Below are 15,693 nucleotides of genomic sequence, written 5' to 3'. Positions count from 1 at the left end.
GCAAGGCCAGAAATGCTAATAAGACACTTCCAAAGTAGTCACCCAGGCTTCACGAAGGCAGGTTGGCTTCTGCCCAGCTGAAATGAATTCACTGGCCTATTTTAAGCGTTTCAAACTTAGTAAACATCCTTGTGACAGACAAAAATGATCTATAGGGTATTTAACTTGAAAAAAAAAACAACAATATATTGATCCTGGTGTTTGTGGACATAGGAGTTTAAAAGAAAAATCTCTTGTTTAGATTCTAGAAGAAACACTAGAGAATGGAAGTTACTATGGTTGTTGCCTGGTTGCTAATAGCATGGCAATTCATAACAGCCTCAGCCATTGTAGGTTTTGAACTTTAAATTTCTTTCAGTCTGAAACATCCTTGTGATGGGAGAGAAAGGACAATTCAGATTGACAAAGTCCTTAATTTCTCCACAGCTCTACTCAGTAGTTCGCACTTATTCATTAAATAGAAAGAACAATTTTACTGATGAAATCAGAAAAGCATTTTCATTCCTGCTACTGTAATTGTTTATAAATCTAAACACAGAAGTGTGTGACATCACAAAAATGCAATCCCTGCTCCCAACATTTGTTATTGCTTGGTTTTGTGCCTATTTTGTCTGTTTGCTGGTGAGGGGGTTTGGTGGGGTTGGTTTGTTTGCTTGTTTGCTTTTGCCTTTTCTTCTGGGGGTGCTGTTTTTCTTGTGGTTGGTTTTTTTTTTAAAGGAAAATTGCACTGATAAGTACATCTACAGTGCTTATTTTGTGAGGCTACGGAAACCAGACTGATAAACTACTGGCTGTCACAGGTATCGCCAGTGACAAATCATATCGCACAAATCACAGCATAATAGAGACACAATCTGACAATGTGCTTCCAAGGCTTTCTGTAAAATATTACTTGCTGTTAGGCTTCCAGTCCATCTACTAAGCAAAAACTGAATGCCATCCTCCATGTGTCCATCTTTCAAGCAAAGTAATTCCAGAGGAATAGGCACATAAAATTCTTCCATGACAGTAAAGCTCTTAGCATCATTACCAACTAGAATTTCTAGGTGCTGTGCAAACACAAGTAATTAGTAAAATCAATAAAGTTAGAATTCAGCTTGCCAAAACATAATTATGTGTATTGGAATTTTGCCAGGACATGAGAATTAAAATGCCCAGAGACAAAAATACCTCCATCCCACTGCTGTCAATGGGAATGCTCCCATGAATTCCATAGGAAGCAGACCTGGATCATAAGTATGTGCAAAGAGACAGAAGAGAGAAAATGAGATAGTCTTAAAATAACAGCAACCTGAAAACAAACATCTCTGCCTTTCCTCAGTCATAGAATGGTTTGGGCTGGAAGGGACTCTTAAAGGCCATTTAGTTCCAACTCCCTGCCATGGGCAGAGACATCTCCCACCAGACCAGGTTGCAGAAAGCCCCTTCCAAACTGACCTTGAACACTGCCAGGGATGGAACATCCACGTCTTCTCTGGGCAACCTGTTCCAGTGCCTCACCACCCTTACAGTAAAGAATTTACTTCACCAGACTGCCATGACTTCTCAAATATAATAAATAAGGGCTTGGCAATCCCTCCATAAAAAAAAAACAAAACACCAAACAAACAAACAAAAAAAAAACACACAAAAAAAAAACCAAACATTTTGAGATGTTTGGTTTGGGTCTGTTCTCCCTAGGAATCACAACACAAAACACCTACAAAAGTCCTGTATTTAAAAAAATGTTGCCTCCTTGTCCCAGCACTGCATTGATATTCAAGGCCTTTTGGGGTTATTTTTACTAAGAGGATATATTGACCAAAAAATGTCTGGTATGCATAAGTAAATAGGATTGCCCCAGAGATGGTCCTGCTTTCCTTTCACAAGTGACAGTACCACAGAAGACCAAGGAGGAGGTAGGTTCCTTCATTGTCATTTCCATGATACAAAAAGAAGCTGCTTTGATTGGTTTCCCCTTGGGACATATACTGTATTTCTCTGGCTGTCTGTTAACTTCTTTCTCTCATCCTGCATGGCAAGCCACAAACCAGCCAGTATTGAGCCTTTGCATCTGCTATCAGTTCAAAGATAAGCCCTCCCTTACACTACTCATGCGTTTTGTTTTATATGTATTATATAAATATTTTATATGGTCATAACTACAGTAGCATCTTCTATCTCATCATTCCTTTTTCCTTCTGTAAAGAACAGTCATGAGCTTCAACAAAGACAAATACAAGATAAGCTTGCCATCTTTTTCTGAAATATGAATGTATTACCAGCTATTCTGGATCAGGCTACTGAGAATTCTAAATCAGTCAGCTCATCCCATTAAACAAGCAAACACTAGGAAAGTTTCAAACCTAAGCTGAGGTTTAAGCCAAAAACCTACTCTGAGGTGAATCAAAACACGTGAACTTGGGAAAAGCTGACCTTTGGATTTCAAACCTCAAAAAAGATGTACAGATCCAAATTTTGATCTTGCTCATGCCTATTTTTTACCAGTACAGGAGCAGCAGTACAAATGATGCAATTCTCAATTCACTCTAGTGCAATCCAAATGACGATTGTAGAACTACAGGAATAAAAATCCAGGCCCATTTCTCATTTCAAGGTTGAATGCATTTAGGACAACATTAGGAAAACTAGGTAAACTGCGTAAATTCATTATGTAAATTATATGGGTTCATTTTACAAAGACCTATTCTGGTTCCATTTTACAAAGATAAGAAGGTAGTTTTATTATAAATTGGAGAAACTAAGACAGCTTAGGTGAGCTTGGCAGCATCACAAAAACACTCTGAAGTGCTTTCACAGCAGCTGTTTTCTGCTAGACAATTTTAAATCACAACCATTATCTGCTTTTTTAGCAGTTTCACTGTTCATTTATTTTTCATACAATGCTGGCTGACCTTTTACAGAACAGCCCACCTTTACCTTTGTCCATGAAAATCTGACTCAGTGTGTCACATCCTTTTAGGATGCCACTCATCCAAATGGTGTAAGATTCCTTGTGGTTGGAATTTGTTCCAATTTGTGGTTGGCAATTATAGACACAGCACTCAAAAGATAATTTACACAGAAAAGCAGATTTCTGAAAGTACAAATGAAAGTCAAAAGCTGTTAGAGGTGCTACCTTGTCTAAATTTCAGAAAAGTCACCCTGTTATTTTATGGTAGACATTGGTACTCACAAGCTGCTCATTAAAGCCAGTCAAAGCAAGTGTAAACCATTGTTAAGTGAGTTTGCGCTTGTGAAGGGAGCTAAATCATCTTGACTGACAGCTGTAATTATTACTCAGCATTTATGTAGCACCGTGCATAAACATCACTCAAAACATTTTTTTGATTGCAAGTTTGAAAGCCATCTGGAGTCTAGAAGCTTTTTCAGACACCGGGAACTACAGCACAGGAAAAAGGGTGAAGAGGTAAGAGTAGGGGATCTCAAACACTGATCAGTTTGCATGAAATACTACTTTAGTTAGCTGAAAGGGGACAACAGTAGTCGGCCTCAGTGTGGATTTTTCAGGAAAAAAAAAATACAGTTAGTAGGGAAGAGAGAAACCCATCAAAATCTAGTGAAAGCACTGGAAAAAGTTCAAATGCTACTTACATGTGCTCAGCCAGACATCTGTTAGAAAACTCATCTTTGCACAGATTGCTCTCACACTGAAAGCCCTACTCACTGTTTTGCTTGCAAAAGGAAAAAGACAAAGCCAATAAACATGTGGAAGGCTAGCAGAGAGAGATCTTTTGCACAGATTTTTCATGATCACATGATCTGACCTCCCATATAACACAGGCTAAAGAATGCCATCTACTAAATCCTGCCTCAATCCCATAACCTTTGGTTAAAATAGAAACCCAGGCTTGACCTAAAGGTGTCAAAGAAAAGCACCATATTCCAAAGAATTTGTCCCAATGATTTAAAACTTTACCTGTTAAAACTATTTCTCATCACAATATATCTAGCTTCAGATTACAATCTCTTTATGGTAGACTAAACAAGACATCTCTCAGAGATGCCTTTTCCTGGGGGAATTTTCTGACCTTGATGAAGTTACTTAACTCATCTTGGACAAGCTACAATTCCACAAGTTACACTGTAAATTTAAGCCAAGCTTTCCAGCACTGTAGACACTCTCATTTTCTCTAAATAGCAGTCACTTTATCAATAGTCTTTTGAAATACAGACATAAGAACTGAACATAATGCATTAATGATTTTACTAACATCATATCCACACAGTAATAATAGCTTCTTTTCAGTTGTCCCTACTGAATAACAAGGAATCATATTGCCTGCTTAGTTACACTAGCAGCTTTCATTTGCAGGTCTTAGGCGTTCAGAGGTTTATCCACTGTAACATAAAAAGTTCCTTTGAAAATCACTGCCTTCTAGGGTACAGTCCTTCATCTTATAAATCTAGCAAATTTTCACTATTCCTACCTGTATGACCTTTGCTAAAAGGAAGTATTGCAAGTGGTCTATGCAGGATGACACACTTGCTTCACATGATTCTGCAAGCATTTTTCTCCCTCAAGCAATCTTCCCTGAGGCCAAGCCACTCAGAATGGTCTGCAACATGTCCTTCCTGGAGTTGTCACAGAGTTTCAAAACAGAAAAATGGACAACATTAATTACGGAGACAAGATTAGATCTTCACTGGCTATTTTGGTATCTCAGGTAGCTTCTATCTGCATTTCCTCTGAGCTAAGGCCATATACCCCTCACTTTTGGCTTTGGGTGGATTCTCCCCTTGTTTTCACTCTCTGAAGCCTCTTTTCTTCCTGGGAAGAGGAGGAAGAGCATAAAGGAGAGCTGTGACCTTTCTTATATGCTTATCCCAAATTAGAATGCCCAAATGTTGACCCACTAAGTCTTACAAGATTTTTCTTTACTTTCTTCAATGGGATACCAAGGTATTACCCTTTAAGCTCTCTTGCTTAACATTTCTGTTATGCATCTTGATTACATTCCTGGCTACAGATTGCTTCAGACTTCCACACAGATACTGATTTTTTTTCAAAAATGCATTATAAGAAATATTAAATGACTATCCTTTTTGTTGAACATCTATTTGCTCTCTAAATACTGTACAAAGATTGAGCAGAGTACCACAAACCATGAAACTGTGAATGAGTTGCTTATTTCTGAACATCTCTTCCACTAAAGCATACTAACTTTATAGTGTTTGCTTTAAAAGTCCTATTTCTATTCAGTTAACTTAAAATCTAAAATGATAAAAACCTGTAAACTTGTCATGACCCTTTCTGTATAAACCTCATGAATAAATATTATTTTTCAATACTTTACAGTCTTACAGCATTGTACATGAAGTTTTGCATTATTTTACCCTATATAATGGGGTGGGTTGTCATTTGAATCATTTCAACGTTATAATTTTCCTCCCTCTTCCCCACTAATCCCAAACTGATGAAAAAAAAACCCCACAATATTAATGGTCTGCAGAGCCTCGCACACAGTCACTATTCTTAAATGCAATTTAAACAACACAACCAAAACATTGCAGAATTGCTGTCTATTATACTACATTGTCTCATCTCTTTCTGAATATGAAGCAGAAATATTTATGTGATTCTATGGAGATCGATAAAACAAATTTGTAAATACTTATCCTGCAAAACTCCATTATTACGCATAAAATTAACTATACAAATATACTAGATGAAGTGTCTAGCTGGAAATTTACTGGCAGCCATTACTCTCTGGTTAGAATGAGCATAAAGCAAATTTAGTCCTCTTGCTATTGTGGGTGAATATAAAGAATAATGCTAGCTAATGAGAAAGTTCTGACAACTGCTTCATAGAATCATAGAATCGTTAGGGTTGGAAAGGACCTTAAGATCATCTAGTTCCAACCCCCCTGCCATGGGCAGGGACACCTCACACTAAACCATAGCACCCAAGGCCTCGTCCAACCTGGCCTTGAACACTGCCAGGGATGGAGCATTCACAGCTTCCTTGGGCAACCCATTCCAGTGCCTCACCACCCTAACAGGAAAGAATTTCGTTCTTATATCCAACCTAAACTTCCCCTCTTTAAGTTTTAACCCGTTACCCTTTCTCCTGTCACTACAGTCCCTAATGAAGAGTCCCTCTCCAGCATCCCTATAGGCCCCCTTCAGATACTGGAAAATAAACATTATGGGTTTGCAATCTTTATAATGTACAAGGAGAAAACAGAGCTTCCCACTGCACTGGAACTTAAATGGGATTTCTCTTTGCTAAGGTTCATTGTAAGAACAGAAAACTTGAAAATTCTCACGGCTAATCACAATTACATACAGGCACACACACATTTTCAAGTGTGTATTAATCACAGGCAGGTCAGAACAATGCAGCAAAACTGTGTCACTAAATCAGACCAGTCATTGCTAAGGGAAATGGAGGTCATCCCTACTGTAATTTTCACTTTGGAATAAATCTTCATAATCTTTCATGTTCAAAGATTTTCCACAAAAAAAAAAAAAAGATAAAAACCAAGTAAATTTAGAAACAATTCACACAAGCCCAACCTCATGAGTTTTTGTTTTCTTTTGGTTTTGGCTTTTTTTATTTTTTTGCTTGTTTGGTTTCCCCTTTGTTTGTGGTTTTGGGATTTTTTTGTTTGTATTATGTTAAGATGGAGAATTAATTTAAGAGAACCTATTGGCTCAAAAGATTTAAGTCAGAAAAAAGGCTGGAAGGGAAAGAGGGGTGACAGTTACCTTAGAATTGGTTTCATATTGACTAATGCTACAATGTAATTTCTTTCCCCACTTTTTCCCCCCCAGTTGCAATATATATGGACATGATAAAAATAATAATGTCCCTGTGCCATTACTCATTCTTGCATAATCCAATGCAAAAAAGCAAAACAAAACAAAATTTCCCCTTTTACCCCTGACAATTTATTCAACTGCAGCAAAAGTCATGAGGGACAAGTTAAACAAAACCAAAACAAAACCAGCAATAAAATCAATAGATAAACACACTTGTAATCACTTAAGATAAATGCTTAAATGTTGAGCCACATTAGGGAAGATAAATTCTGGCCTTAAGAGTTTGACAATAACAGCAAACAGGGCCATCTAATATAGTAATATCTGCTCCTGACAGGCACTTAATGATAGAGTCATAGAATTATAGAATGGTTCAAGTTGGAAAGGATCTTGAGATCATCTAGTTCCAACTCCCCAGCCATGGGCAGGGACACCTCCCGCTAGATCAGGTTGCTCTAAGCCCTGTCCAACCTGGCCTTGAACATTGCCAGGGATGAAACATTCATAACCTGCTTGGACAACCTGTTCCAGTGCCTCACCACCCTCACAGTAAAGAACTTCTTCCTTATATCTGACCTGAACTCCTCCTTAAAAGTTCAGATTTAAATGGGTGTCCTATCGCTACAGACCCTGATGAAGAGTCCCTCCCCAGCATCCTTGTAGGCCCCCTTCAGATACTGGAAGGCTGCTATGAGGTCTCCACGCAGCCTTCTCTTCTCCAGGCTGAACAGCCACAACTTTCTCAGCCTGTCTTCATACAGGAGGGGCTCCAGTTCCCTGATCATCCTCGTGGCCCTCCTCTGGACTTGCTCCAACAGCTTCATGCCCATCTTATGTTGAGAACACCAGAACTGCACACAATACTCCAAGTGAGGTCTCATGAGACTAGAGGGGCAGGATCTCCTCCTTTGACCTGCTGGTCACACTTCTTTTGATGCAGCCCAGGATACGGTTGGCTTTCTGGGCTGTGAGCGCACACTGAAGCCGGCTCATGCTCATTTTCTCATTGAAATGACAGTAATGACTCAAACATATTGCACACATCTACTGGCAGTACCTCTTAGTAGATGTAATTCAGCCAGTTTGGCAGAGCTGCTAAGGATGGAGTCCACTTCACTTCTCTTTTGGCAGACAACCAAAAGGTACCTACCCTAAGCTAACCATGTCACCTTTGCAGTCACTGGAGAGACATGAGCCCATCTGTAAGGCTACTAATTTGATCCCAGCTGAATGGCTGAAAGCTGCGATCAATTTTCTTACAAAGTACCTTTCTCTCTCTTCATTGATTACAAGCCTATGTTTTATCAGGTATCAGGCATGAGAGAGCTTTGAAAGATGGCCCTTCACTCCGTCCAGGGTTACTGACATGCAAACCACACTATTAAAGGCTGGAGCAGTTTTCATTACTCAGACTCAGCAATGGAATGAATGCACAAACTTACATGTGTCACACGACAACTATGTCTAAATATGAGTCTGCTGATCCAGGGAAGATTGTGTGTGCATTTAAACACATGGTTGTGTGCCCTGGTGGCTTAGACCTAAGGTGCTGAAAATTAGGTAGGGTATAAACTTCATCCTGAAAGCACTCATCTGTGTCAAACAGTACAATAACTTCATGTGATACCTCCTCGGTCTCCACAGTGGCCTAGTTACATTAGACCACTAATACAGCTGAGCAAAAAAAATCTCCACACTTTGGTAATTCCGACTCCCAGGCAAGCACTACGAGGCCAGCCAGCCCACACGTCTGCAGCAAGGTCCAGTGTCTGGAGCTTTTATGGCCAGTTCATGTGGCCACAGCCTCAGTCCTCAGCCAAATTCTCTAACAGCTCATCAAAATCGCTACATCTGTCCCAATCTTTTGGCTTTTGACAGAGTTTCAATTCACTGAAGGTTAATGCTAATCTTGATATTTTCTTTCATTCATCTAAAAAGCAGCAAAGACTGAGCTACCAAAACTCTCCCAGATTTTACCACAAAAGTGGATGAATGCATTTCTTCCAGGTCCTGTAATTGCTGGCAGTTTGGAAGTGTTCAGAACTGAAATTCTGTGACTGAAGATGGAGGTGGCTACAGCTAGCGTGTTAATCACAAAGCAGGTATCTGTCCGAGGAAAATACCATTTGCCTAAAACCCTATGAAACACCCAGAACACAGGGCTGGCACGTACTGTGGCAAGCAGTAGTCTATCAGTCTTTACCTAACTAAGGAAATGTTCTGCCAACAGTGAGGCTGCAGAGGCAACTGATGTTATCTAAACAGAGGCCTCTTTATCTAAGAAAAACTTACTTTGAAAATAATTTTAAAGCTTATGGGACTCATCTTGCGGGAATCTGGTCAATGGTACTAAAAATCACCCACATGATGCAAAGCTGAAGTTTTTTTCTTTCTTTTCCTGTATGTATTTTGTCCAAGTACTACCCTAACTGAACACTGTGCGCTTCATGCAAAGCACAGGCAGAGACAACATACATTCTCCCTCTAAGAATATACACCAATTGGGACTCAAAGATAGTGAAAGAGGAGGCAGCATCACACCCATAAATCAAAGCATGTCAATCTGCCCCGCTGTAGTGTTTCACTAAACTGAAAGATAAAGTAGTGAAGAGAATACTTCAGTATCTTGCTCACACATCACAACAGAAAGACCTCATCCTGTGCCAACAGATGGTAATTAAGAAAATGGTAAACTCTGCTGTCTAACAAAAGAACCAAACCAGCAACGGACACTCATTCACTCATACAATTTCATCTGTGATTTTCAATCTTTCAGTATTAATGGACATTAAAAGTTCTAGCAGTTTGATATCAGTATCAGAGACAGCCATACTTTTCAATTCTCATTACTTCAACTACTGTGTTATACATAAAAACTTCAGTCAAAAGACAACCCATGTAGGAAGATTCTCTTAACAGTAAGATACTTAGCTTGCTTACTTTACCACAATATTTCCTAAAGTCTTTGCCTTCACTGGTTCCTTATTTTCATCTAGAATCATCACTGTAAAAAAGAAATATAGGAAAAGAACTCCTGATTAGTGTATTTTTAGGTGGAGGACAGTGTCTTTCTTCATTATGTCACACTTCAGAATGGCAATACACCAAGCAACAAAAGGAATTAAGTAATTTGGGAATGCCAACTGGATAATCTTTTAACCTTATTAACACTGAGCCTTAAGTACAAAAAGTCTTAAATAATACTGCACTTTGGGAGCAGAAATAGCACAAAGACCCAAAAGGGAAAAACTGAGAACTGAAAATCAGATGACACCTTCATAGTGGAAAATTTAGACTTCCAAATAGCAAAGGACCGTTAAGATACATGACAATACAGGAAAAAAACGTGCAGGTAACATGAGTGGGAAACAACAACTAAGATTACTGGAGGCTAACCCAGTTAATATGAGAAATACCATTAGCAGTAATATGTCTAGAGACACAGAAAAATGCTCCCCAGCTGACATGGCTTATTCTAATCTAGCACAAAGGTAAAGTAGCTCATGAACCTCCCAGAGCTGCACAGCGGGGTAATGCCAGAGTACAACAAAGAATCCAGACCTTCCAATGAAAGCCCTTTCCCTGGGTGACACTGGCCCATCACTTTCAGTGGAAGCATTGTACCCTGGTACTGAGGTTTCTGAGGAAAACCATGTGAAACTGCCTCTTCCCTGCAGTCATCTGGGAAATCTACTACAACCATTCCATCTGAAGGTGCAGGTATAAGAAAGGAACAACAGATAGCAACTTGGTAAATGGAATTAAATAAAGTGAAATGACTAAACCATGGAAAAATGGAGAGAAGGTTTTGTCAGACTCAACAGACATTGATTTAAAATCATAATTTTTGAAACCTGCCCAAGCAAAGAAAGCAATGTTCAGCTGGATCTAAACTACTACAAATAATCATACATTTACTGTCCGTCTTGCAAGTAGTGTATTTCAATATACAAAAATTTGGGGAAGGGAGATCTACTGCTCACCCCTGAATTACTGAAGAATTGACTTAATTCTTCAAAATGTGCTGTTGCCTCAGTTTGAAAACAATGCAATTAAATTATCTGGTAAGACATCAAGTAGATCAAAAATAAAGTACAATATAATGTTTGATTTAAGACAACAGAGCTAGAAATCAGTACGCTATCTTGATTCACTTTTAAATGGAATTTCTGCCACTGCACTTTGGTATCATAGCTAAATACGGCTTTTATTCTTCAAATTCTAAAAACTTAGCAAGGAAATCAGTTTATTCTAGCAATACTGTAGCAGGAAAGAATTTGGCTGTGATTAAAAAAAAAAAGGAGAAAGAAAAGAAAAAGATTTTGTAACTTCCCATTCATATCGCAGCATAAATACAACATAATTTAGCGATGTCCAAAACCATTAACAGTTGCATGTACAATCTAAAAATACACAATCTAGTTTCTAAAGGGCGTGAGGATCTCTTGCAATTAACATAGTAGCAGCAGCAAAACAATATCAAAACAGAAGTGGATGACAGCAAGAAAGCCGCCAATACTGATCCACTGCTTTATAAATGGCTGCATTACAGGAGGACATAAGTGGCCTGAAAGAAGTAAAGTTTTTCATAAAGCTTTAATGAATTTTAGTGCTATTTTCATGTTTCAGTTTTAGGGCATGCTAAAGGCATTTCCTTCATTCTATTTAAAGAAATTCTTCACTACTAGGCCCAATGTTCAAAAGAATTTGTAGGAAATGCTTATATTCTTGCTATTCATACTTTTTTCTAGGCCTATCATCTGATAGCACATGCAATGCAATTACATTCTTCTACTCTTCCCTATTTATTACAACTGTGGACAAACTTGATGGCTGTGGGTTTTTAATGTTGTTTTTAAGCTATACCATAACTATAAATGCCAGAACCCAGAGGTGCTGAAAATTAGTATTTTCTGTAATGTTCACATTCACTTGCACGTATTAGGAAAAAAACACAATTTAGCTCTTTCTGCTCAACGATGTGAGGACTTTTCCTGAAGATGGTTTGATTTCTAATGTAATTATTTTTTGGACATCAAATAATTATTGAAAACTGTGTTAAAAAACAGGGATCCTAGGTATGAAAATATTTTTCAATTCTTAATCCTGTAGCTGAACCCTCTGCATGCAAATACCTTCCAGACAATGAGAGGTCATCTTTTTAACGTTTGTCCATAGCCTAGCATATCTCCCACCTGGAAATAAAAATGCTCCACAAGTACTGAAAAATAATGTACTTAAAACTCTAGTAAATATGAACCCTGTATTATATGTACCTGTACAAAAAAAAAAAAAAGCAGAAAACTGAGTTTGATTTTCTTGAAAAACTATGAGATGAGTTCACATAGAGATTTATAACCTTGCCAAGCTGCTTACTAGCTCACTAAGACTTGTTTGTGGAGGAGACAGACCTCAGTGAGAATTTTCTTAATGCTTTTCAGAATAATTATCATATAAAATTGTACAGTCAAAAGAAAATCATAGAATGGTTCAGGTTGGAAAGGAATTTAAGATCATCTAGTTCCCACCCCCTGCCATGGGCAGGGACACCTCCTGCGAGACTAGGTTGCTCTAAACTCTGAATTTCTTCTTCACAATCTCATTCCACAACACACAAAAGAGCAGAGCTTCCTATTAAAGGAAGGAAGAAAATGTGTTAATAAGACTAATTTGCTTTCTTTAAAAGGTATGAAAATTAAAGAGAATTCACTTAGGAATATAAGTAATATCCTTTCCTACTAGCAAGTTTAGCACAGTCTTACCATTGTATCCTGGCACTGGTTTTCCTGCCTGTCCGGGTGGAGGTGTTGTAGAGTTCCCTAAACCAATACAGGAAGCAGTAATTGCAGAACCAGATTCTGTTAAGAGAACACAGGTATTGTTAGTTAAGTTTGTTCTTAGTGTCATTAAGTATTGGTTCTAAGTTTTGCCTTCTAGCTCAGCACATCAAAATAATAGATTAAAAAAAAAATCTCAGACAAATAATGGAAGTTTCAGAATTCAAGAGATTTTACGTATCATCTAATGAATGTAAGTCCATCGCAGAAATTTGCATTCCTCAAAATGGAACATTTTTCAGCCCATATAGAAATAGTTCAGTGTCGTAGTTTAAGCCCAGGCTGTAAATCAGAACCACGCAGTCCTCTCGCTCACTCCCCTGCTTTCTTCCTATATCCCTGCTCCTGGAGTGATGGGGAGGAGAATCGAAAGAATGTAACTCCCACAGGTTGAGATAAGAACAGCCCAGTAACTAAGGTATAACACAAATCACTACTGCTACTACCAATAATAATAATGGTAAGGGAAATAACAAGGGAAGTGAATACAATACCACCCATCAACACGCAGCCCCATCGAGCAATGAGCCAGACCTTCCAGGTAACTCCCAGTTACCTCCTGGGCATGACATGCTGTGGTATGGAATACCTCTTTGGTCAGTTTGGGTCAGATGTCCTGTCTCTGCTTCCTCCCAGCTTCCCCTCCTCCCTGGCAGAGCATGAGGCTCAGAAAGTCCTTGGTCAGTCTAAACATTTGAGCAGTAACTAAAACTATCGGTGTTATCAGCGCTGTTCCCAGGCCAAAAGTCAAAAACACAGCACATCACTGCACCAGCTACTAAGAAGAAGAAAAAATGACTGCTACTGCTGAACCCAGGACACCCTGAATGGAAGGCAGGTCTGAAATCCCGTCTGAAGCACCAATATAAAATACCTCATTCAAAGCTTCCAAATGAGACTGCACAAATATCCCCTGGAATGTCTTTGCCTTCCTAATTACCCTCACAATTAGGCAGCTAGAAATTCCTTCCTCCTCACCTTCCTCTTTTTTTTAAAGAAAACTCAGTTTCATACAATATTTTTATACTACAAGAGTTGCTATTATAGAAAAGGAATAAAAACTATCAAGTCATGTAACAGAGTCTAAATTTGAAAAAAAACACCAACCAACCAAATGAGTTGATATTCCTCTTTTTCTCTAAGAAAAAAAATCTATAGAAATTACTTTTAATGCTGCTGTAAGTCTGAGCCATAGAAAACAAAGTGTAGGTGGTTGTAAATATTAGCAGGAACACAGTATGATACCATTACTTTAAAAATGTGGCTTTATCATTCTGGGGATGTCCCAACTCTCAGGTTACTTGGCCTGGAATTCATAGTCTACACCACCCTCAAGTATCACCACAACAAAGTGGGTTTGTCTTCAGCTCTATATTTATATCTGATAAGTATGGTCAGAACTGTTTTCAGTTCTCTTGCATTAGGAAATTACAGTTGTTGTTGCTGTGAATTTTCTGAGCTTCCACAGCATATGTCTGCCACTTCAGGTGTTGTTAAATGACTGTTCAAGTGCTAAAAAAAGCAGGAACAAGATGAAAATTACAGAAACTTGTGGTGGTTTTACATTAGGTGTTAATGAATAGCTGAAAATTAGCATTAACAGCATATTTAAGCTAGGGCCTAACACCAGCTGTGGGACACAGAATGAGAATTATCAAGCCTCAATTCTAATAAAGACAAGCTAAAAGGTTTGCTTACTTGTTTCTCCATCTTTCTCTGTTCCTTCCTTTACATGATGCACATTTCCCACACAAATCACAGATCCTGATCTTCTATTCCAACAAGCAGAACACCCAAGCTACAATTACAGTGGTGACACAATATCAAAATGATCTAACATGTCCCATCTCTGATCACACTGAAAGTTGCAGGAAAAGAAACTTGAAAATTACTCAACAGTTTGGAAGCTTTATTTTCTGCACAGTGTATGTACTGAAGACTTTTTTTCACTTCTCCCCAGAACATAATGAAAAATGTTTTTTTTTCTTAGAGAATGGTGAATTGGAAAAGACAGTGGAGGGGACAGTTTCTTTTTTTGACTGTGTTAGGAGGAGAAGTGGTAGCCCAGAGTATGTCTTACTTTACATATTGCAGGGCAAGAGCTAAATACCATCTAACAGATGAGGTGAGAAAGGTGTTCTCCTATCACTAAAACACAGTGATTAGGTTTGCTACCAAGAAGTAGGGAACAAAGCATGACTGTTAACCTGATGCACCCATGAGATCTGCAAGAACTGGGAATTGACAAATATTCCTAATCAAGAGTGCTCAACTGAAAAACCCTGAGGGAAAAGAGAGAAATGAAATATCTGAAAATTAGTTTTGATTGTTTGCCTCTCTGATACACAGCTAATGAAAACAACAGAAACTAGAAAGGAAACTTCATCATACTAATTTGTCTGTATTTGCCCCTGCTTTTTGGATAACTGTGAATAAGACTGAATGAAAATCCGCTTATTCTAAACAAGAACCACAAGTTCTAAAACTTTGTGAATAGCTCTCTAATTGGTATTTCTTCTATTATCTTCTCAATTACCAGTGGATATATTATTTTCATATTTACCCAGTGCTCTAATCTCCAAGCTGTACATTCAGTTCCCATGGGTCAATAAGATTTCTTAGACTCATGAAAAAAAAAAAATTTCGGTACTTGACCAGATATTAATTCAGAGAGGGAATCCCAAAAGCATCTCCTCTTTGTGTTCAGTTAACAGTTCCCAAATGACAAAGATTCCCATACAATGCAGAAGCACAAAGGAGTACTGTCAAAGGATGACAGGAATCTTTGTGCTGTACATGTCTTGGGAAATCTAGTGTATCTTCCCAACAGGATCCTGGATTGAAATATCAATTTCTCAAAACTATCAGGAAACAGCACCCCTTTGTAGGAGAGGATTTTTAAATCACAGAAAAAACAGTCTGACTTGAAAGTAGAATTCAATTCAAAATCCTGCTGAAAAGAAATCACTTTTCAGAAGAATACAGAAAAATAAGCACTGATGAGAAATATCCTTTACCAGTTTTGTGTAATACAAGTACTGTCTGGCCCTTTTATATATTTCCAATAAATAAAGTTGCTTAAGAATCTTT

General features: G+C 38.2%; 1 protein-coding gene across 5 annotated transcripts in view; it reads right to left on the bottom strand.

Annotated features, from left to right (window-relative positions):
* ACSS3 (acyl-CoA synthetase short chain family member 3) overlaps positions 1 to 15,693 on the bottom strand; it is a 177,524-nt gene that overhangs the window by 95,059 nt on the left and 66,772 nt on the right. For all 5 annotated transcript variants that reach the window (XR_009963877.1, XM_062613847.1, XM_062613846.1 and 2 more), the window contains 2 exons: positions 12,529 to 12,624; positions 9,707 to 9,770 (listed from right to left, as the gene is read on the bottom strand). Coding sequence is in view for 4 of the 5 variants with exons in the window: in XM_062613847.1 (XP_062469831.1) it covers positions 9,707 to 9,770; positions 12,529 to 12,624 (160 nt within the window). In the remaining variant the exon portion in view is untranslated. The remainder of the gene's footprint in view (positions 1 to 9,706; positions 9,771 to 12,528; positions 12,625 to 15,693) is intronic.

This window comes from Pezoporus occidentalis, unplaced genomic scaffold (assembly GCF_034315485.1).
Source record: "Pezoporus occidentalis ecotype Australia unplaced genomic scaffold, CSIRO_AGI_Poc_V1 ctg17, whole genome shotgun sequence".
Lineage (NCBI taxonomy): Eukaryota > Metazoa > Chordata > Aves > Psittaciformes > Psittacidae > Pezoporus > Pezoporus occidentalis.
Note: the sequence above shows the minus strand (reverse complement) of the source record. Positions and strands in the feature narration are given on the sequence as shown.